The sequence below is a fragment of the Centropristis striata genome, chromosome 7 (genome assembly GCF_030273125.1).
Source record: "Centropristis striata isolate RG_2023a ecotype Rhode Island chromosome 7, C.striata_1.0, whole genome shotgun sequence".
NCBI lineage: Eukaryota > Metazoa > Chordata > Actinopteri > Perciformes > Serranidae > Centropristis > Centropristis striata.
In genome coordinates, this window is record NC_081523.1 from 26,549,833 (window position 1) to 26,572,624 (window position 22,792).

The following is a 22,792-nucleotide window of genomic DNA, read 5'->3' on the forward strand; positions in this document are numbered from 1 at the left end:
TTGCCATAAAAAATGCTATAAATAAACCACTTTCACCATGGACATTGTATTTATTATAGTCACAGCTTTCACAATTTTTTACTAAATCACAAGCACACACATTCTCCATACACTGCCATAATTTCAATTCATCTCCATATCATCAATCGGAGTCAAAGAGCGGCCATAGTTTACACTTTTCCTCCTCAACCTCAACTTTGCACTAACTTCAAGATCCCGTCCCTTCTCATCCCTTCACTCGTCCTTATTTTTATATGGTTGTCGTCATTCAGGTCCTGTTTTGAAGTTGGATATTTCTGTCACAAAAATGCAAAATTAACAGTATGTCTGCATGGTAAATCGAAGCACAGGGACTATTTTTACCCGACAATGTAAATTTGTATAACCTCAATATTTTGTTGCCGTTTTTTATTGTTGCAAGAAATATAAAAAAAACCTCATAAAATTCACAGCATTCGCAGCTGCTATTAAACTCTGCCAACTGGATCATGCGAGAAGGGAAATAATTGACATCTCTGAAGGGAAAGAGAGAAAAAGAAGCTAATAACAGTCAACTTTTCTGTCTTTTCTCAAGGCTCTTGTGAAGGTGTGAGTTTAGCTCCTGTCCTGTGTACAGTGTAATAAAAACCTTTCTGCTGTGCAGTCACTTTCATTCTTTTCCCTGTCTGTCTCGTCGCATGCCTAAAGTGTGTGATGTTTGCCGGAGCAAAAGTCTGTCTGTGCCGTGGAAAAGTAGGCCATTTGTGCTGAAGGCTGACACAGGTCCCTGACGCTTGCTGCCTCTGGAGCTCTCAAAGGTTTTATTTCTGGACGTTCAGAGCATCATCTGTTACCGTTGTTTGCCTGCTAAACCTTGAACCAGTCTGAGATTAGCATCTGTCTTTTCCCACAGCATTGTGGGACGGTTATGTAAGTCCATGATGTCGTACTACGCCTTCAGTGACTCGGCGCTCTGATTGGTACGCCGTTATGAAATGTGACACAAGTTATTTGGTTGTCAGCTTAATTATTCATACACACCTCTGTTGGATGTGAAAATTGGGTTGTTGTGCTCTGCTGCGCAACAAATCTTTCATTCTCTCAGAATAAAACTGAATAATATGAGAATGCTGTGGAAATAGTGTCAGAGGTACTGTATGTGAAAAGAAGAGAAGAGGATAAAACATTTTCTATTATTTATCGTTTTACTGTTTTAGTCCCCTTATTCATATTTTAGGATGTTATACATGCTTGCGTCGTTGTCTTAAGATGAATCTCATATGTATCATCTCTCTTTATACTTAACGTTTTGTTAGCTTTTGTTTAATTTGCCATTAAAAATTCTCCTTTGGCTGCCTCATGCTTCACACTATTTTCTTCATGTTACATGCACCTTCCTCTCCAAGCAAATGTGGATTTATTCATCCCTCCTCTTCTCTGTCTCTCTCCCCCTCACCATGTTCGAATTACAAGATGCTGTTTTGTGCCGGTGTGCCACAGAGACCATGCATGAAATTTATTGGCCCCGAGTCCCGCCATTTGACACGCAAGACGTGGCTAACAGATCTTGTGCCATTTCCCATCTCCTCCGGCTCCCGTGCAAAGCTGACCTTTCCTGCCTCCGGGCTATATTTAAACTCTGAGCACCAGAGACTTATGGCGCCATGGGAAATTTTATTATCAACGCTCTCCATTTGTCTGACTTAATTCGGGCCTGCCGTAGATCGTGCCAAAGTATGTCGTATATTTACGCTCTGCTACGGCAAACAAGGGCACCGGTGACAAACCCGACCATCAACACCTTAGCGTGGGGTGAAGCATTCCTCTGAACTGCTTTGAGGACCAGTCATTAGATGATAGCTTGTGTTTAGAGTGTGCATCACCTGTGGAAACGTTTGAGAGGGGGGAAAAAAGGGCTGCCATATCATCCTGTAAAGCAGAGGGTTGAGCGGGGAGGCAAACACAAAGGGACTTGACATTTTGAAGAATCTCAGTCGGTAAAATGTCATAGATTTCAGCCACAGACACATTCATCAGCCTTTACTGTTTGTCGTCATTAGAGCAGACAGTAGGTTGAATGAGCTCACGAACACACACACGCTCTCGCCCAGCCATCTGCTTAACCATTCACTGACACTCTCTTTTTTCTGTCTGTTTCTCTGGCAGGGCTGAGATGGGAGTTCAGAGGGTGCTCCAGGTGGATCTGAAAATGGAAAGCTTTCCGGAGCCGCTGGGCAGCCGCTGGATGGCCTGGCAGGTGGAGTACCCGGCCAGTCGCGCCGCCACACAAGAGGCTGAGACGGAAATCCAACTGGCGCAGGAGGACTTGGCGGGCATCGTGCCCCTGGCCATGGTGAGCAATGCCACTTCCAGCTCACTGCCACACCCAAATAGATGGCTGCACTCTCATCACTCTGAATGTGAAATGTGGAGCACTTTTTTTCCACTTTGAATCAACATTTGCATATGTTTTCTTTCAGCACATGAATGTTAGACTGTGCATTGGAAATTGCTGCACTTCTAATCATGGATGGTGGCAGTCTGAAGGAGAAACATGAATCCAATCACAATCTGGTCACATGCATTGTACAGACTTTCAATTAGGGATTTATGAAAAAAAAAGTGTTTTTCTAAACATTTGAATGGTGAGGTGGGTTGCAAGGATATTTCCTTTCATGTCTTGTTCCCTGGCATTGAAATACTATTCATAAGAGTACATTTCTTTCAGCTTATATGAATACATTACTGCCAAGGCTACACATACATTATATCAACTGCTGGACTGCATTTAGAAGGAAATAGGAAATATTGTACTTTTCACCTCATCACATTGATCTGATGGCTATAGTGACAAACTTTTTTAGATACAATTTTACATACAAAAAAAATTAATGAGTTTATAGAGCAATAGATAGTGATGCTGGTCTATACACACGTCTGCCTACACAAGGCAGTTGCCTGTGGTGCATTCCTAGAAAAAGTAAACAAAGTAAACAAAACAATCTAAATCAACTAATTGTAAATACCTCCTACACTTCAACAGTATATATAAAATAATTACAATTAGTTCTACCGTGACCAGCTTCAACATCAATATGCTGCATACAGGCAAATGCATCAGTGATAATAATCCAGTAGATACACAATAACACTCTTAGGAACAGTCTGCATACCAACTACTTTAACTTTACTTTACTTATATATTTTGTTTGCTGATTTAATGTACATTTAGTTGATTACAACATTTTATCTTGTAACAGAGGACTTTTACTTGTAGCAGAGACATTCTGAGGGTCTGCAGCTCTACCCTGAAAACAAAGCAAAGACCCCACCACAATTGTAGGTGTCACCTGCAAGCAGTCAAACAGATGCATTTCCTGGACAATGGGATGAAATTCACTGAGCTGTGCACACCTCCTGATGATTTTCTTAATCCAGACATTGTGACGTTTAGTTTTCCCATGTATCTTAACAACAGGTACAAAGCAGCAATAGTAGTTATGTGAGTTAATAGTTGCGGTGTTGTTTACACTTGCACCAATAACATGTATTAACACGAATGCGATCCTGCATCCTGCTCGCGGGGCATCAAACTGAAAAACATAAAGTTTCTCGATGCAAAGTAAACCAGTTGTTTTTTTCTGCATTCATGCCATCTATTTACATTGAGTCTTTTGTCACCTGTAGATACAAGACTTCTTATTTTAGATGCTCTGTCAAGTGTTCACACCTAAATAGAAGAAGTTAGGTCAACTTTAGAATCCAATTTAGTTCATTTTAATTAAGTAAAACTTTATTCAGAGGGACAATAAAAAAAAAAATCAGATTCCTGTATGTCTACAGAATACTAAATGTAATAGTCCTAATTGAACATAGCCTGTTGCCTATAGCCAGCTAGCTAGCTAGCTAAGATTATGTGATAGCATATTATAAAGTTAAATATTGCACAATGTGATGCAAATGCAACATGCATATTTTTTGGAAGTGTAGATATTTTTATTTAAAGGCCATCCCATTGTTTATACCATTCACCGTTAATCAACTTATAAAGAGACACACAGAGCCCACAACGGGGACAATACCAAGTTTGGATGCTAGTGTCACATAACAGGCGGGACGGGGGATCGCCACCAAAACTCTTGGTGTTTTTCCTATCAAAACGGAATAAAAGTTTTGATGGTATGGTGCTTCAGTTTGGTCTAACTTTGCAAAGTTCGGGCTAATTATTCAATTATGTAATCACAACATCTGAATAATTCCTCCACTCACTGCTGCTTAGATAAAGAAAGTAAAGGTGGGTCTGTGCCCGCAGACTGTGTTCAGGAGCTCGGCAGGAGGAGAGCATCTGTAGCTCCCAGCAGGCCTCAGATGGGGTCCAGAGTCTGGCTCTGGCCTGAGGGTACGCCTGGGGCTGTGTGTCTCCCTCCACCAGCAGAGCACAGGTACTCTGTTGTGTAGATTAAGCCCAGCTCCTCCTATAAAGCTTCACATGGAGGGCTTTGTTGAGCGACCCAGAGCGCACTGCTTCTGATTTAGATCAAGAACATTCAGGTGAAACAAATGAGCAACATCAATTTGTGAAAAAAAAAGGTGTCACATCAGCACTGATTACTGAAACAAAACTTGCATTCATTTCTATTTCAGTGCTTCTGATCTGCATGATGCAGACCTGACTGTTGTGTTAGAGTTATTCTCTAAGTATTGCCCGTAGCTGTGTAGATGATAGATGCACGTGGGTGGCTGCTCCTGGATTCAGAGGAATACGGCGTATCCTCACCCACTGATCCATTCTCTGGATAATTGAAGCGTTGCGTTTAATGCTGCAGTATTGTTCGAGTTCCTTCTCTCACATCCTTTTCATGTCAGTGATGTATCAACAGCCTGCTTGCTTTGCTCTAGGAATTCATAAGAAATTGCTCCCACACTTTCCACTGACAAAGAAATTGATTTATTACCTCAAAAAGGCTCAGCTCTGAAACAAAACTGACCACAATTTGCAGCTGATTGCACAAGGAAAATAACATTTTAAATTGAAAAAAAAGTTTGTTTGTCAAAAAACAATAAATAAAATAAAAAATAATTATATTATTATTATTATTATTATTATTATTATCAGTAATAATAATAACGATAATAATAATAATATGATTTTTACATCATTTTAATTTTTTTTCCATTGATTTAATTTCACTTGGCAGGAAAGAGAGATGAGGAAATAATTTTATGGATCTATTAATTTTGTTAAATTAATTCTGTAAATGTATGCGCACTACTCCAATCAAACCTAAAACTGTCAGCTTTTTTAATATTCTGCTCATTTTAAGGATTTTAATGGCTCACTATAAATCAAGTTTTTTCACAGTGGCAAAAATCCATCTCAATTAACCTGATATTACAATTATTTGCTAAACTTGGCTAAATCAATTAGGGGCAGGGTAATTTAGGAAGCAGCCTCTCAGGAGATAAAGATGAATAGTGTTTCATGTGTACTGAAACTGTGTGTGCGTGCCGTGCATGTGCAGAAAGGCTTGATTTTCCCTTCCGTACCTTGATTTGCTATTCTATTCAGAGGACCTGTCAGTGAGTCAGTGAAGCAGCTGCTATCGTGTCAGACACTGTGTGGATACTGTGTATTGAGGAGGATCAGGTTCGCTGATCACTGTGTACCTTTGATTCTAACATTTCAAAGTTTTTCATCATCAGACTTTTGCTGAAAAGGCGTTGATTGGGACAATTTTATTTCATTTTATTTTGCTCATCCGTGAGACTCACTCTCCGCTTGTCTACTTCTTTCAAGTGCTGCTCCTGCACGGATAACTTCCCAAGGTGCACAGCATCTCCAGCCACCTCATGGTACTCAGAACATAACACAAATACTTATACATGCAGACACATTCAGAACTCATTAACTCTGTCTGTCTCCCTCTGTCCCCTTTTTTCCCTCCCTCACTCTTATTTTTCACACACACACATGCACACAAGCATATAAGACTTCTGCAATCTGCATGCACCAATATGAGAGAAGCACACAAGCGAGAAAGAGGAAGGCTGAATTAGATTACTTGGGATCACTGTGGCATGAAAGGCCCACAGATAAGTTCCTCTCTCTTCCCGCTGCTACACTCCTCGCTGATAGAAAAGAGGAAGTAAGGTAATGTAAGAGCAGCGCCGTCAACCCTGCTTACACACACACACACACACACATCACCCCCACCACCGTCACCACCTTGCCTCCACCAAAAGGGAAAACAAAATCAGTGATTCCAACAGAAAACAGGTTTCTGCACGGAGAATTGGAGTCGCTAATAGAGTAGTGGAGATGGAGATGTAGCAGAGTGCTGGTGTATGAAATGTGGGCGGACAGAATATATAGTATGATAATCACATGCCCAGTAATGATGACTTTCATTGATGGTAAGATGTCAAGGCTTGTAACTTTATCCATTAGTTTATATGACATTTGAAACAAATGTCAGATTACTTTAAGGGGAAAAACCAATCATGCAATATGGAAATATCATAAGGAAAAGAACAGAGTGGTCAGACCTCATAACTCAAACATGTCTGCCCCAGCGATGCAGATCCAACATCATGTTTTTACTGCTTCTGCCACGGAATGTTGGCTGAACTCATTCTCCAAATGTACATCAAGGGAAGAAAGAGAACAAGTTGACTAACTATAATTCATTTTTCCATTAATCTGAGGTTTATATTTGGAAGCCTTATACGAGGAAATTGATATTTACTACATGTTGGCCCTGGATACAAACATTTTAAGCTACAAGGCAGCCTTATAAATAATGTTTGATGGTGATGTTTAAATTCTATGAAAAATGTCTGTCTTAAAGAGACAGGCACTGAAATGCAGCATTTCAGAAACAGGGTAAAGATGGATGTATTCAACATTATGAGAAAAATCATGTGTGTGTGTGTGTGTGTGTGTGTGTGTGTGTGTGTGTGTGTGTGTTTTCAACATTAAAGTGTTTTAGTAGAAATGCAAAATATAACTATAAACCTGAAAATAAACATAACATGTCCCCTTTAAACATGACTAACTTGTGAAAAAGAATCTGGGTCTCTGACAGCCAAAGTGAGGAGCAGAATATGGCTGAAGGCTGGTGCTGCAGACTGTAGTGTTGATCAGCAGAATTAGCAATATTACATCACAGACACTCAGCATTAATGTCACAGCATACTGCTGACAGGGATAGTTCAGATTTTGGAAATGGGGTTGTATGAGGTACTTATCCATAGTCAGTAGATGGTGGTTGGCACGCCCCCAGTGTGGAGAAGCAGGCAGGAGGAGTGACAAAGAAGCAGTGTGCTGTGGATGGGGTCAGCAGCAAAATGTATTTTATCCACATAAAAAAATCCAATATCAGTTCAAGTGTACGCTATATTTAGAATGTTTTACTGTCCGGTGCCCTTGTCAAAGCCACCAGACTCCACTGACAAAAACAGTAATTTTACCTTGCAGAATACAAGAGTTTTTGATCTAACACTGTCTGAGTCTGCTGCCTCTGAAATGAGCATAGATGGATATAATGACTTAATTGACCCCCGCCACCAGCACTAAATTGCTTAGCTTTCCTGTCGGTTCCCCTACCTGCTTCTTTATACTGAGGCCATGCCGGCCACTAACTACTTAGGACTTTGAATAAGTAGCGCATACAACCCCGCTTCAACAATCCAAACTGACCCTTTAGTGTCACTGTTATGGTTACTGTAGTTTCTGAAATAGTGGATCATTATTGTGATCAGTGTGAATGTAGACAGTGAATCAAGGTTATAGATGAAAGAGAGAAGAGCAGAGCAGAAACAGACTTAGAGGAAGAAGGGGGGTGTTTTCAAAGATAGCGGAGAGGGAGAAACACACGGGGAAATTCTCCACTCTTTTTTAATCAAGTTGAGAGGGGAGACTTCACAGAGCACGCTGAAGGCATCTGTTGACACAACAGCTCTGTGGTTTTGCTCTAGAAGGTCCTTTCATCTGTAATTAGCACTAATTAGTCTAATAAGCTAGACTGTATTTTGTCGTAATGGAAAAGCTGCCGTAATTGTGTTTTGACCAGAAATAATCTCATAAATTGAACGAGGATGTATAACTGACCATGTCTCTAAAGGTTGTAATGCAATAAAGCTAATGACTATTAGAAATGGGAAGCTTATTTTGGGTTTGATCACATTTATGGCCTATTACTTCAATGGCTCCTCAGACCCGTTTCCAGCCCATTTATGTTGCGTTCTAAATTACTGTGCCCTTGCCGGAATTGATTATTATAAAAAGGTCTTTTTATTGCATTCTCCCAGCCAAGTGATGGGCTCTGCCATGGGTGACACCTCTGGGAAAGCAGCGACATCGTTCTGAAAGATGAACTCTTTTTTTTTCTCCCTTTGAAGAGGACTCCTCCTGTGTCTTTCCACAGACCCACCTGCATTGGGAGGGCTCAGAGCACCACTCACCACTTTGTCACCAATTTCAAACCGTGAAGCAGGAGTTCTGCAAATGCAGCAATTATTTCAAAAGCAGAAAATGAAAAGAGTACTCAAAAGTTTTAGTCTGTTTAAAACGAGGATACGCCTCAGAACTCGTAACCGCTCGCCTTTCCTGGCTTATCTACTCTTCACCTGCTTTTTTAGATCTTTTCCCCCCACCTCTTCTCTCTCCTTCTGCTTGCTCCAGACAAACATACATTAATATATTAACAATGTAGATTAATTGCCTCCCTTGTCACCCTCCGCCTCCTTGTATTGGCATCCTCTATTTTACTTAAAGTGTGAAAGAGCTGTGTGTTTTTTTGGGTCATCTTGAGATGGATCTTAACGGCAGTAATTGGATGCCTGAGCAGATTCCCCCGCACAGTAGGAGGCTGGTCCATTATCTTTTACCATCGTGAAGTAATACACTCCTGTCCAGGCTGCCCTCATCATCATTACCCATGCTGTGGACGCCTGGTGATGGAGAGGGAGCAGGAGGACAGGGCATACATCATATCTGGACTCATCAGTCTTCCTGTTCCAGCCCGAGACACCAAACTGTGCTCACTCACACGAGCATAGAGATGAGGAGAAATGAAAGCAGCCGTTTGTATTCACGTACCGCTCCAATGTATCGTTAAACAATACATCATCACCCCGGCCTTCTCTGGCCACTTCTGCTCTCACATGATAAAGTCATCTATCAACATCCTCCAATGAATGTTTCATTTTACTCCTTTCGATTCCATTCCCTCTGTTGCAATGCACATCTTCTCTGCCAGGCAAGTGAGATCTGGAGAGCCATTTATCAAACACATAGTTAGACATACAGACAGAAGCACTTATGTGCCAGCTAATCCTGCAGAAATGCCACATGGACGCAGGTAATATCATGCAAGCTGTTTATCAAAACAGCATACACTGTAATCCTTGCTTGAAAGTACCTGATTTTAGTCAACTAATAACCTCAGCAACTTAGTTCCACTAGTGCTGAGTCTCTGTTGCGTGCCCCTGCTATTTTAGTGAAACACGATAAAGCTTTTTTTCCCCCCCACATAGCATGAGTCATACAGTTTACAATGAGGGGCTGATGGATGGATCCCAAGCGAGCAATCCATTAGCATCTACTACAGCTTAGAGGCTGATGATGAAGTGGTAGTGCTAATTGAGGCAGCCGCAGTATGCACATGTGGCGTTCTACATGTAATGCTAATTAGGGCAACAGATTGTGACAAATGGTCACTTAATACAGAACATGAACAAAGTCCTTGACTCTGGATGGCTCAACATTTTACATGTTGCTTAAAGTGGTAATAGACACTTTTTTTTTTGCTTTAACTTATCAATATGAATTAAATGTTAACTGCACAATGTAATGGCTATAGAATAATGACACCATCAGCGTTTGGATTATTTTCCTATAAGCTTTGCTTTTACTATGTATTTCTCTTTGCCACTGGGTCCGATCTCCCCCAAAAAACAATGAATGCCTGATTTATGGTACAAGCAAGTGCTTATAGGTTTGCCTATACTTATGAAGGTGATGAGATAAAAACATGGAGGCTCTGCAGTCTGAACCAAGATGGCACATTGTCAACAGCAGCGCATTACAGTTCAACTAATGACATACCATTTTTTCACAATAACAGCTTACCAAAGAGAACTTCTGGGTCTGAAAACTCAAGCCAATGAGGAAGTGCCTTAAACCTGCATTCTGTCTAATGGCCAGCAGGGGGCGACTCTGCTGGTTGCAAAAAGAAGTCAGTTTGCATGAAAGTCAACAGGAAAATGATTCTATTTCTCGCTTGATTTATTACCTCAGCAAACATAATCTCATAATGAGTTTATGGTGTTAATTGCTAGTTTCAAGTCTTCTTCAATACAGCATGATGTTTGTTTTGTAAATTTTGGTCTTATACAGAGTAGAGACGATAAAGAAGGGGTAGGACTTAAGATGGGGCTAACTTATGACTGACCTGTGTGTTTTCTTCCAAGAACTTTGACCCTTTTCACAGTGTGTTTTCAGTTAATCAGAGTTCCTTGTAATATTTTGTTCATGTGCACATGAGCAAAATACATGGTGACAGTCAGTACGGCATTTTTGGCATTTTGGCCGTACACAGGAGAACAAAGCAAGCTACAGTGGCGGAATGAAGGTTTACAGCATTCAATTAGAGAAACTAGAATATAAGTGGTTCCAAAGGGTGCGGGTCTTCACCATTTTCGATTAACTTTTACACAATTCACAATATGGTGCGGCCAAAATGCCAAACTCAAAGCTTCACAACTGAAGCCCTCAAACCTCACAGCGACTAGGTCCATTATTGAAACAACTCAACAACATATCAAACAATGTAAGCATAGCACTGAGATTTAGGCTAATATTACTTAATAGACCAATAGCAAGAATACCAGCATGGCATTGGTCTTGCAGCCTTTTATTTTGCAAAGCTCTCTAAAAGCAAGTTGGAGATTTACTCTTGTCTGGCGGGCCTCTTGCTCAGTCACTCTCTCCTTTTCTCTTATTATTTTCCTAGGTCAATGTCCTCTTCACCTTCACCATGTCCATAGAGTCTGCTGAATCGCTTCCATTGCTCGCTCACTCGGCTCTAAATGGCAACGCTCTCTCTGCTAGCACCCCACCCACCACCCCGGGCCTAAAAACCATATCCACCCAGCAGACCAAAAGACGCAACTGTCCGTGTTTCCTAACATAAATTTGGAAACAAATGCAGTGTGTCCTGTTTTGTTGGCAGTAACTAGGCTGTAGGCTCTGAGGAAAATGGATGACATCCAGTTGTCTTTGGGATAGTGGCGCCAACAATAATACCGATTGGAAACGTTGGGGGTGGGGTTGAAAAGTTGTCTGTTTCTACTTTAACTCCGTTGCCAGCTTAGGATGTAAAAGGTATTCGGAAGGACTGACACTCGTTTTCACTGTGACTGCATGTCGGGTAACAAGTGAGGAAGTGAGTAGGTGAACTAAACCTGCTGCACACTGGGAGACACTTTGAAAAAGAACAGATACACTGAGGTTTAATAGCGAATTCTTCCAGTGTCACTCAGGAAGATATACCCTGAACTGCTTTTGTAATTGAAAGGCCTAAAGTGGGTGGCAGGGGTTTGCTACCTTTTAAAACACACACTCACACAATCTCCCTTGTGCGGTATGTGATTAGAGCTTTAGATGAATACATTTTGCTGCTGCAGAACCTATTTCTGCAGAGCTTGCTCATTACCACAGTGACATCAGAAAATTATCCGTCACCATTAAGTGAGCTAACCTTCCCCACGATGTTTTAAAAAAGGTCCTCCAGCAGCAAGATTGAATCACTTGTTTACCGTGGTGTTGCCATTCTCAGAAGATGACCCACACTGCATTATGTAATTCATGTATTTGTGTAAAAGTTTGTAGAAAATGCTGAGGACCTGCACCCTTTGGAACCACTTATATTCTTGTTTCTCTAATTGAATGCTGTGAACCTTCTTTCCCGCCACTGTAGCTCGCTTTGTTCTCCTAACCCTGTCAGTTATGGTGAAAATAGTTTGTACAGCAAGGCAAGAAAAAAAAGAGTGTGGGGATGAAGTGAAGGGCAGGATCCAGACTGACAGATCAATCTCAGAGTGACAGGGTCTGCACACGTCCATATCTCACATCTCCCCATAATTGTTAACATCCCACTCCAAACTCTGGCCAAGTTCTATTCATTCTGACTTTTATCCTGGCCCACTGAGGTTTCAGAGGAATGTGTGTATTTTCTTTTAGCAGTAATGGACTCTACAGTGGAGCTGACCTTTGTGCCTGCTGAGAGAGGTCTGTGTCCAGAGGGCAGCTAAGCCAAGCTAAGCCAGGCTAAGCTGCCAGTATGGATCTCGATCAGAGCCGGGTGAAGAAATCAGACCAGAGATCAGGAGGTCATCCCCCACAGGCATGGCTGGCTGTTGGTGAAGAACTCTTCATCGATCGGCTGAGTGTGATAGATATTGGGCTGAAATTGAGCAGACTGGCGCAGGCAGGGTTGTTTCCCCGATTTCTAGCCTCTGGGCCCCAGCTCAATGGGCAAACAGCAGGGGCACCAGTGAGACATCACAGCACCAGAGCTAGCATCAGTCATAGCACCCGCCAGCTCCCTCCCCTGAGCCCCTGCAGCTCTCTCACTCATCTGCAGGTGAGCAGAGAGCTGCTTGTGTCCCTGGTGCCTGACCTTGATTCTTCCGGAGCTGAGTCTGTTGAAATTCCCCAGGGACACCCGCTCCTCCCCCCTGACCCATTGATCTAGATGTATTACAGGTATGGTATTCATGAGAATTGCAGGGGATTCGTCCTATAAACGTAAAATATTGTACTTCCACATCCGGCCATGTTTTATTCACAAGCTGCTTTTCACAGCATGAAGTGCAATTCATGGCCAGTGGACTCCAGAGGGTGGCTCCGTCCATTCAGAACGGGCGCTCAATAATTCCTAACTTTATCTTGAAAGTACAGACACTAATAAGCCCTCTGTTAATGCACTCATATTATGGACAGGCGTGTTTATAAGAGATACCCTGGAGGTGAAAGGATGCAGCACTGCTTGCTTTAACTGCATTCATAAACCGAATAGTGCAGAGCCTGTTTGGAATGGGCTGTTGCTGCTTGCAGATTTCTCAAGAATGCCTTTTCCAAACTACTTCTCACTCAACACAGCACTTCCCTGGGTTCTGGGTAATACCATGCCATGACATAGTTGCACCTCACATCCAAGTCACAGTCAGAAACACCAGTGAAATACACTCTGGTTCACAGGAAAAACGCCAGGGACAGACTTTACCATTATGCAACAGAAAAAAAGGACATTTAGATATAATGTTATAATGTTGTATCCAAAAATAACTTACAACTGGAACCAAAAAGCAGTAAAATATATGCAACTCAACTGTCTACCAATAGTGTGAACTTCTTTGCCTGTTTCGACTTCTTAAGTAATACATGTAGCTGACAAAGAAATGTCAGTAATGTGACATATTTAAATTTAACTTTCAAAATATAATTGAAATATGATGCAGTAATATAAATTAATTGCGGATTTTATAGTTTTGCTATTACATTGTAATAGTTAACAGTTTTTCATCAGAATAAATGTGTTAAATTCCACCACAGCCATCACTAACATATCACAAAAAAATGTGAAATGTAAAGCTAATTATTTCCTTGGGACCCTAAATTACTAAGTTGCAGCTACTTGCAATCAGAAAAACCAGAGAAATAAGCGAACTTAGCGAACGTTTTATTTTCCAAATAGCCAATTTAGTTGCTACATAACCACAGCATTCCCTAAAGTAGAGCACAGATTTAACTGGCAAAGGTGCATTATTAGTGTTAATAGGGTTATTTCCAAATAGGCGTATTAACTGTTTTTAGCTTGCTTTGACATTGCCAAAGTAGAAATGATGTGGGACTCCCTTTAGATTTGTACCAAATGACTTGAGTCACATATCTGCTATTTCCTGTCACACAGATAAAGTCTACTAAAGAAGACTATGAAATCAGCGACAGTTCATAATGTCATTAATATTTGTGAGGGGATTTGTCCTGTCAGCAGCTTGTCATTGTGACAGTTCCCCACAGTCAAAGTTTACCCGTAAATCATGTGCACTCATAAATAATTTACAGTCGAGATCATTTCAGTGTGACTAAAACATCAATATAGTCCATGAACTGTCATGTGAATCCTCTTGCATAACTAACCAAGCAGCTCAGATAAAGAGACGGGGATCTTGAGACGTCATTGGTTGCCCTTCTTTTGAAGTTTGTGAGGGCAAAAATACAACATAAATCATTCCACCACTGAGTCCACTATAAGCTCAGGGCTTTCTGTTCAAGTTTGTGCAGTATTTTCTTCCTTCAGGCACTGTGAGAAGTGACGGGAAGGATCAGTGCCAACCGTTTTGTCTTCTGATGTTCTCTTTCTCACCACGCTGCTATCACAGTCACACTAGCTTGGTCATCAAAAGTCAAATTCAGGTCAGACATTCAGAAGTACAATGCTTTGTTCTTTTATTACATTCAGAGACACTTATAGTCAAAGTCAAAGAATTGAATATTTAACAGTTGTACATTTAGATTATTGTGGAAAAAGGCTCTGCTCTTTGAGGGACCTCAAAGAATCCTAGCAGCAACAAGAATTCTGCGGAGGAATGAATCCCCCCTTAATGGAAGAGTTCGACATTTTGGGAGTCTTTGTGCAGTCTTGTTATCACTATCACATTAGGAGGACACCGCTTTCGTCCAAGAAATAACCCTCTCAACAAACCCGTAACAAGACAGCAAAGAAGCGTATCACCCAAAATGTGGAACTATTCCTATAAAATATATGTGTAAATACACAAAGAAAAACACATTTAGAGGAGATTGGGATGGTGAAAGGAGCTGCCACAGTGAACATTCTGGCGTGAGCATAACACACAAGTCATTGTGAGAAATGTCATGTTATTGTGGCAGCATTGTACACTGGCTTTAATATTGGCTTTAGAATATTACTCGTCAGCTGATGAAAAAGTCACGACTGCAAGGCATAAAAAAAGTAATCAGCTAATTAAAGGTCAGTTTCAGAACTTGTGCTATGCTCCTTACTTGGGAACTATGAAACAGTCCTAGGGTGAGCATATAATCCAGTGGTGGAAGGATTATTTTTATCTTTTATTTCAGTAAAAATACTAATACTACACTGTGAAAATACTTCACTACAAGTAAATTTCCTGTATTCAAAACTGTACAGAAGTAAAGTACAAAAGTATCAGCATCAAAATATACTTAAAGTATCAAAAGTGAAAGTACTCATTATGCAGACTGTTCCAACTCAAATTGTTATTTACAGGATCGCCCTATAAAGTTGGAATAATTTTGTTTTCAGACACAATCCTCTGTTAATTGTGGTTTTATATTCATTGTGATATGTTTGGAAAAGATTGATGAAAAACGTTTTGAGAAGATAATAATATAATATAATAATAATAATAATAATAATAATAGAATAATAAATCACATTGTCAAAATTATCTCATGGAAAGAGGTAAAAAAAAAAATATGTTATTCCAAATTCATGGGCGACCATCTATATTCTATAAACATTATTGGAGCATTATTATTGATCATAGGATTCATGAGAATGCGTTATCTTTTAAAATTGATCATGTTTTTCCATGTTAAATCTTGTCCTGAAAGGTAACTGGTAACCAAATGTAATGGAGTAAAAAGTACAATATTTGCCTCTTAAATGTAATGGAGTAGAAGCATAAAGTTGCATAAAATGTTACTCAAGTACTTTTACAAATGTACTTAGTTACATTCCACCACAGTAGTTATCTGTCATAGGGATTTAAATAACAAATCTGTTAAGCCTGTCTGCGTGGCACTAATGTTATTATAAAAGGATACACTTGGTAATGGGCATGCAAGCAGTGGCACAGTGTTGAAAATATACAGCAGTCCTGGAATTAAAAAAACAAAACATGCTCCTTTCAAAGATTTTTGAGCATACTGGCTGGTTTTTCCACCCTTACTTGAAATAATTATGTTACAGACATTACAAGCAGCACTGTTGTCATGTTTGTTCATGAAAGGAGGCCACCCTTTTGATTGTGCCTTCCCCTCTGCTCTGCTATGACTCCCTCTTGTTTGTGAGTTTGAAGTAATTTACTGCAGTACACAACTGTCAGAAAAATATGGCGGCATGAATAAAAGAAATTGGTAAGCTCTGTTGCATACAATTCTAATCAGGATTGGAAAATTTTGAAGCGGCTCTCAGTTGGAACCAGTTCTTGATTCTCATCCCTATCTACACCCATCTATAACTAACAACTCATCACATATTCACTTTTTTGTGGTTGACTTCCACTATGTGCTGTGACAGAGAATGAAGTGCCCTTTCCATAATGTCTCTTAATTATTGGATGAGGTACCTTGTGAACCATGTGATCCTCAACATGATCTCTCATTACCTCTCCTTTCAAACTGACACTTTCTGGAGCGGATCCACTTTCAAAGCAGCCATCGAGTTAGTCTTCTGCCTACCAGACACAGCCAACAGTAATGAGGGGATCAGATCTCTGACCGGCATGTACCTCAGACGGGGCATCACCACTCGCTGGAGATAGGCTCTTTGTGCGCCACGTACCGCTGCCACCTTCATCCAGTCAGCCGGGAAGAAGCGAGAATGGGGGGGAACGGGAAGACCGGAAAGGAACTGGCTCATTGTCGGAAGAGCAAAGAGTGGGAAGAGAAAAGAAGGAAACAAGAGAGAGACCCTCATTAAAAGGCAGCGTGTTGGCTTCACAACCATCCCACCACTTCAATGCGCTGTCATGCAGTGATGTATCGCTCTGCATGGTGCTACCAAGGCCTTTATTCCCACTCTCCTCCATGTTTCTCGCTTCTAGCCAATTAAACGCCCACTGGAATAGAAGGGAGGAAGTGCCACATTGAGCATTGCACAATGTGGAGAGAAGAGCTGATGAAAGGACATGTCTCTTTTAGTCTGCTTAATAGCTTCAGGACACTGTCTGAGTGGCGTTTAATGTCTACAGCATATAATTCACTATCCCTCTATTCGCATTTCACTTTCCTTACACGCACGCATACTTTATTGCCAAGGGATGAAAATGTTTATCAGAACTATGAATATTTCATTTAGAGAAGGTTAGTTGACTATTGGCATACTTCATGGCCCCTTTTAATGCTTTTGCTCTAGAAATGACATTAAACATCATAAAGATGATGACAGGTCATTAATCATAGTAGTAAGAGCGCCAGATTTGGTGTTTTAGCATATTTTATTTTTCTAACTACCCTGACTTGTGTTCATTGGCTTTACGACAGCCACAACAATACGGATCTGACTGGATTAGGTGCACACACTGAGCATATACACTGTTTACCCCCTTCTCTTCTCTCTGCCACAGCATGAATAATGCAGGCCCTAAAGTCCCCGACTCAACACTGTGCTTGACCTGTTCATTTGTTGCCGTAGCCAGGACGGTGGGGTCAGAATGTGGATGTGTTAGTGCAGGGTAGAAGCAGAGGCTAATCGCAACAGCAGGACGGGCGGCAGCTTCACTACTTCTCATGCGGCCCGTGTCACTCAGGCTGACACCATAAATCTCACTTATTTTCAGATCCAACCGAGACACAGGCAGAAATTACGGCCCAGAGCACATTACCAGCCACAGCAGCGTGCTGAATGCTAACAGAGAGATCCTTGATAAAGCAGACAGGCAGTTCTCCCACAGATTATTGAACAAAATCTGTAAGACTTGAGGGGGCAGATTGGCTGCTAGGAAAATCACAAACACCAGCGTCAACCTAAGAGAATCAAATGAACTACAAAACATGCTGCAGGTAAACTTTATTCGTGTATTCATATAACTGCATTATAGTCATGTCTTGTTCAGTCTTTGTTCAAGCATTTCTATGTTGAGTACTAAAAGAATAATATTATATCTATATTTAATTTTTTTCTTATACATACTTACTAGAGAGGAGAGAGTAGCATTAAGGAGCATACATGTCAAGAAAAAAAGATGAGATACTTGATTCCCATAAGTCTGTTCAGATCAATGTTCATTTTTACACCTGCCTCCTATACACGTCTTCTTTTACGTGCTATATGTAATAGCCATAGAGATTAATTAATTCTGATAGTCTCAGTTAAACTGTCAAGTTTTTAACTCATCATTATTCTAAACCAAAGCTCACAGTTGATAGGCAATCGCTTCTTCTTCTTCTTGGCTGATTGCAAGCAACTGCAAGACATGTGGGGGTACCACAGGTTCAATATGTGATGTATATTGTAATTAGATTAATTGCTATTCATTCAGTAATACTGTATACATCAATAAAAACCTAAAATAAACTGAAATGACAGGGGCTTTAATGGCATCTGAATTATTACACAATCTTGAGGATCTGTCTCGTGGCTCTATAGGGACCCTGAAAACATGGTATAAAATATGTTTCGAAGGCAGGCCCCCCTAAAGTGTTAATATACCTCACTTTATACTTCGATAGTCAGTGGCCATGGTGCTGTATAAATGAGATAATCCATTCAGAACATTGTGCTTCATAAGAATTAAGCACTGTGCATAGTGCGTTATTTTATGGTAATGTCACACTTTGTCATATATTATTTCTTTATAAATCACTGCCATACAGTATGTTATATAGCAGTGCTATATGGTATGTCATTTTGTTAGATTTGACAAGATATCTGTTAGATTATTGATACAAAGGCTGACTGACAGAAAACTTACTACAGTATAATTAACTCCTATGAAGGCTGTCTAATTCAAACTTCATGTTAATATCATCTAAACACTGTATACCAGGTGTTAGTGTTGATATAAACTCAATAAATTCATGCAAATGCAGATGTGAACAGGTATGTGGTTACATATTTATTCTGCAAGCAACAAACTTTGCTACATGTGGAACTAACATTCAAATCAATTTTAGTGAAATCCCCCTTAAACCCGGTTTCTACCATCTCAAGTGAGAAAGTCGTTAATATGACTCTAATAAAAACTCTCATCAGGTCATTTTTGCAGTTTCACAGGCCCAAATTTCATCGTCTTCTCTCGGACTCCTGTAAAATGACTGAGTGACACTGCTGATGTGCACCACTGGTCTCCATTTTGTGTTTAATTGCGCTGTCTGTGTCTGAGTGTGTGGACCATTGATGCATCACTGTGGGATCCCGCTGTGGCTTATTACTGCCAGGCCCTGCTCTCCGCTGCTCTCAACCTGCTGGGTCATCTCCAGCTGCTGTAATCTAACATTAGCCTCCGCTTTCACCAGGTCCCAACCATTTACCCCATCATGTATTATAGATGACCCTCTGGAAATGGAGGAATCCCAGCAGACGCAGAATTAATTTACAGCAACCCTCGATTTTAAGGGGAATTGAATCAAAGTCGGCGGCACAGAGAGGGGGGGGGGGGGGGGGGGGGGGGGGGGTTTATATTGCTATATAACACTGTCACAGTCTATAAAATTGTAATGAAAAGCCATTTGAAGATTAAGTGTTTTTTTTGTGATTCATTGGTATCTCTTGGCTCAACTAATAATCATTTCACTCCAAAGCTGACTGGTCTCAGTAATTGATGCTTACAAACGACCAGGCTCCTTTCAACCAAACTTAATCCTCCTTTTCTCTTTTTTTGAAAGACTCGGATTCACAAGCACACAAAAACAGGGGGGAAGTCTTTAGAAACTGAGTTAACAGGGCAGTGTACAAATCATGTGTACTTCCCTGGTGACAATAGGATTCACATGAGTGCGGTGACAGGAAGTCGAGCACTGTAGATTGGTTCTTGTCTGCGCTTGTCAGCTTTAACAATATTACTCTAAACAAATGTGACATTTTATTCAACAGGCATCACTCTCGAGTTGGATTTCTCTGTTTAAAGAAAAGTAATAGTCTCTACCTCAATAGAATAGCACTGAAATGCCCTCAGTGCTGGCAAAGCTTCCAGCCAGAAAAAGGTGTCTCATGGTCATGGTCCATTAAAATTAAAGAATTCAGAGCTGGGCTTTTGTGTAAGACCAGAATGAAAACAGCTTACAGTGCGAGGCCTTTGTCATACTGTGCAATTAGCTTAAGAAAATAATTTCAGCAAGAAAGCCATGTTCGTCATATGGCATTGAGCAGTGCACTTTGACTTTAATAGTGGCTATTTACCGAGGTAACCAGGGTTCCATGGCTATCTGTGTAATTGAAGAGCAATTTCTTCCATCCATTGTGCATGTGTGACATTAGAGAGAAAAACTTACCTCAAACTTATCTTAATTGGCCCCAATTATCCCCTGTGACAATTGTGGTGTGTGTGAAAGTGTAATGAAAGGTTAAGATTTATGTTCAGAGAACATAAAGAACCAACTGTCAAGATGGCTGAGGTCACTTACTGAGATTACCTCTAATGCAGCCTGGTGGCAAATTCCAGCAATGGTGATTTTTACATGAAAGCTACTTGAGGCTGACTGGCCAGTCATTTACACAGGACTGAGTCATGGGATGTACAGCCATTTCATCAGTTTTATACAATATAAAATAAGATATTATTGTGCAAAAATACAGTAACTACAGATTAAGTCAAACTGAGTCAAGACTTGATTTATTGATGCCTTGCAAAAGAGAGATACTTAATCCAAGTGAACCATGGAGTGGGAATGATTAAAATAAGGGTATTTTATGGAGCAAAAAGCTGAAAGAGCACAGTATGTTGTGGAAGCTGCATTGTCCCTTCGGATTCTGTGGAGATTATCCAAGTTTTCTGGCGAGGCTGAAAACTGTAAACCCTTTTATCTCAACTTGACTTTGTAGGGTGGTATTATTCTTTGTTTATTTGGATTTTATTGGTACTTCCTGTTGTTATGTTCTTGAATTTTATTATCTCCACCAGACGTAAGCCTAAAGGATCATGTGTTGTGGGTGTATCCATGCATCTGTCTTTCATTCTGTCTGTCTGCAGCTTACCTCTCACTCCACTGGACAAACCAGGATAACACTTTTCGTGCACATTTATGACTCTATGCTCAATGACTACCCGTGGTTGGGGTGATTCTCTGTTTTTGAAAAAAATATTTTATTGACTGTTTTACATCATCATTTACTGCTGGCTCCTCGGTCATCCGTCCTTCAGTTACATAGTAAAAGGCATTCCTCGTTTCTGGCTAGGCTAACAACAAGCTGGTGGGGCTGGGCAGTTCAGCTAACTCTATTTTCAATTGTGATTTCAGTTTTAACCCCTCCAATAAGCTCAGTGGTGCTACCAGGAACGTTGCTGTTGTCACTTTGCTTCAGTGATGTTTATCTTACAGGTCGTAATACCATTGGGGCAGCTGTAGCTCAGTTGGCAGAGTGGTCACCAACTGATCAGAAGGTCAGTGGTTCGATCCCTGACCATGGCAGCCTACATGTCGAAGTATCCTTGGCCAAGATACCGAACCCCAAATTCTCCCAATGCTGCGATTATCTGTGTGTGATTTAATTCCCAATTGTGGCAGGAGCACCTTTTAGGCACCTCTGCCACCAGTATAAATGTGTGTGAATGAGCGTAGTGTAAAGTGTTTTGGATAAAATGCATTTACCATCCATTTACCATTATGAATGGTGATAAGCAGCTGCAGCTCTTACATTTTGAAACTGGTCTCCCCTCAAAAACAACCCCAAAGGTCATTAGTACAGTCAGACTGTCCTCCGCCGCCCTCTAGAGGCCGTAGTAATAAAGAATGACAGCAATGCAAAGTTTAAATGGCGCAATTTGCGCTCAGGGTGGTCGATGGGTCTAACAAACATCAGACTTTCACCCAGGAGAACGGAGTTTGTGTCCAATGTGAAAACAAAAGTAAACGATCTTCCATGCTTCACGTTTTGTGCATTAACCTTTCTACGTATGTCACTTCTAGCCACGTCACCCTCGTAACTACTTCACTTCCGACATTTTCATACTTTTATTATTTGTCTTTAAAAATGCCTTGAACGGACGTTTCTTGCCCTAAACCCAGGTCAGTGGTTTTGCCAAACTGCAGGCTTTTTTACAACCACAAACTGTATATGTTTGTGTAATGACGTTTGTGCTATTTTGAGAATGCTCCACTCTGCTCTCTAATGTGAGCCGCAAAACGCTCATATGGGTCATTTTGAAAAACGCTCATGTGAGTGGTTATGGGTGGTATTCTGTTGTTTAGGTTGGAGATCTTGTCCATTTTCTACACCAGAGACCATACATTTGTGTAAAAAAAATGCTGGGTAGTGATAGCTGCTGAGTGAGATTAAACTCTTCTTTGGGAGACACGCCTGGCAGAGATCTACACTCTACTGATTTAGTTTCCATATGTTTCCTGGTACAGCTTGTGTTTTTGTTGTTTACTGCATCCCTGTCAGAAAAGCCCCTCACAAATGAAATGTACTGTTATCATTTTGAGGGCTAAAGAGGACATGATAGATTCTGGGTCATAAATATATGATAATTGTTTACCATATATTTATGACACTGAAGCTATGCTGTCAACCTACTTCCAGCCCATCCTTTCTGGCTGTGGTCTGAGAGAGTTTTCACATTGAGAAAAGAGCCCAAGCATACGATTGAAAGTAGAAATTACTTTCACTGTGTATTCCAAACAAAGCAGAGTTTGAGAAGTCTCCTGGCACTACTTTTACGAGGCAATTACACACGTACATGAGGAGGGTAATCACAACTGCCAGAGAGATGGCAAAGAGCGCCGTCAAATTCCTGTGGAACCAGGTCTATTTGAATAGAAGTTGGATTAACCCTGGCAACAGAAGCACTCAGTGACTTT

General features: G+C 40.7%; 1 protein-coding gene across 1 annotated transcript in view; it reads left to right on the top strand.

The window, feature by feature from the left end:
- The window catches only part of si:dkeyp-14d3.1 (transmembrane protein 132C), a 152,614-nt gene that overhangs the window by 107,535 nt on the left and 22,287 nt on the right, over window positions 1-22,792 (top strand). Inside the window, exon 4 of the mRNA XM_059337945.1 lies at window positions 2,146-2,332. Coding sequence (XP_059193928.1) covers window positions 2,146-2,332 — 187 coding nt within the window. The remainder of the gene's footprint in view (window positions 1-2,145; window positions 2,333-22,792) is intronic.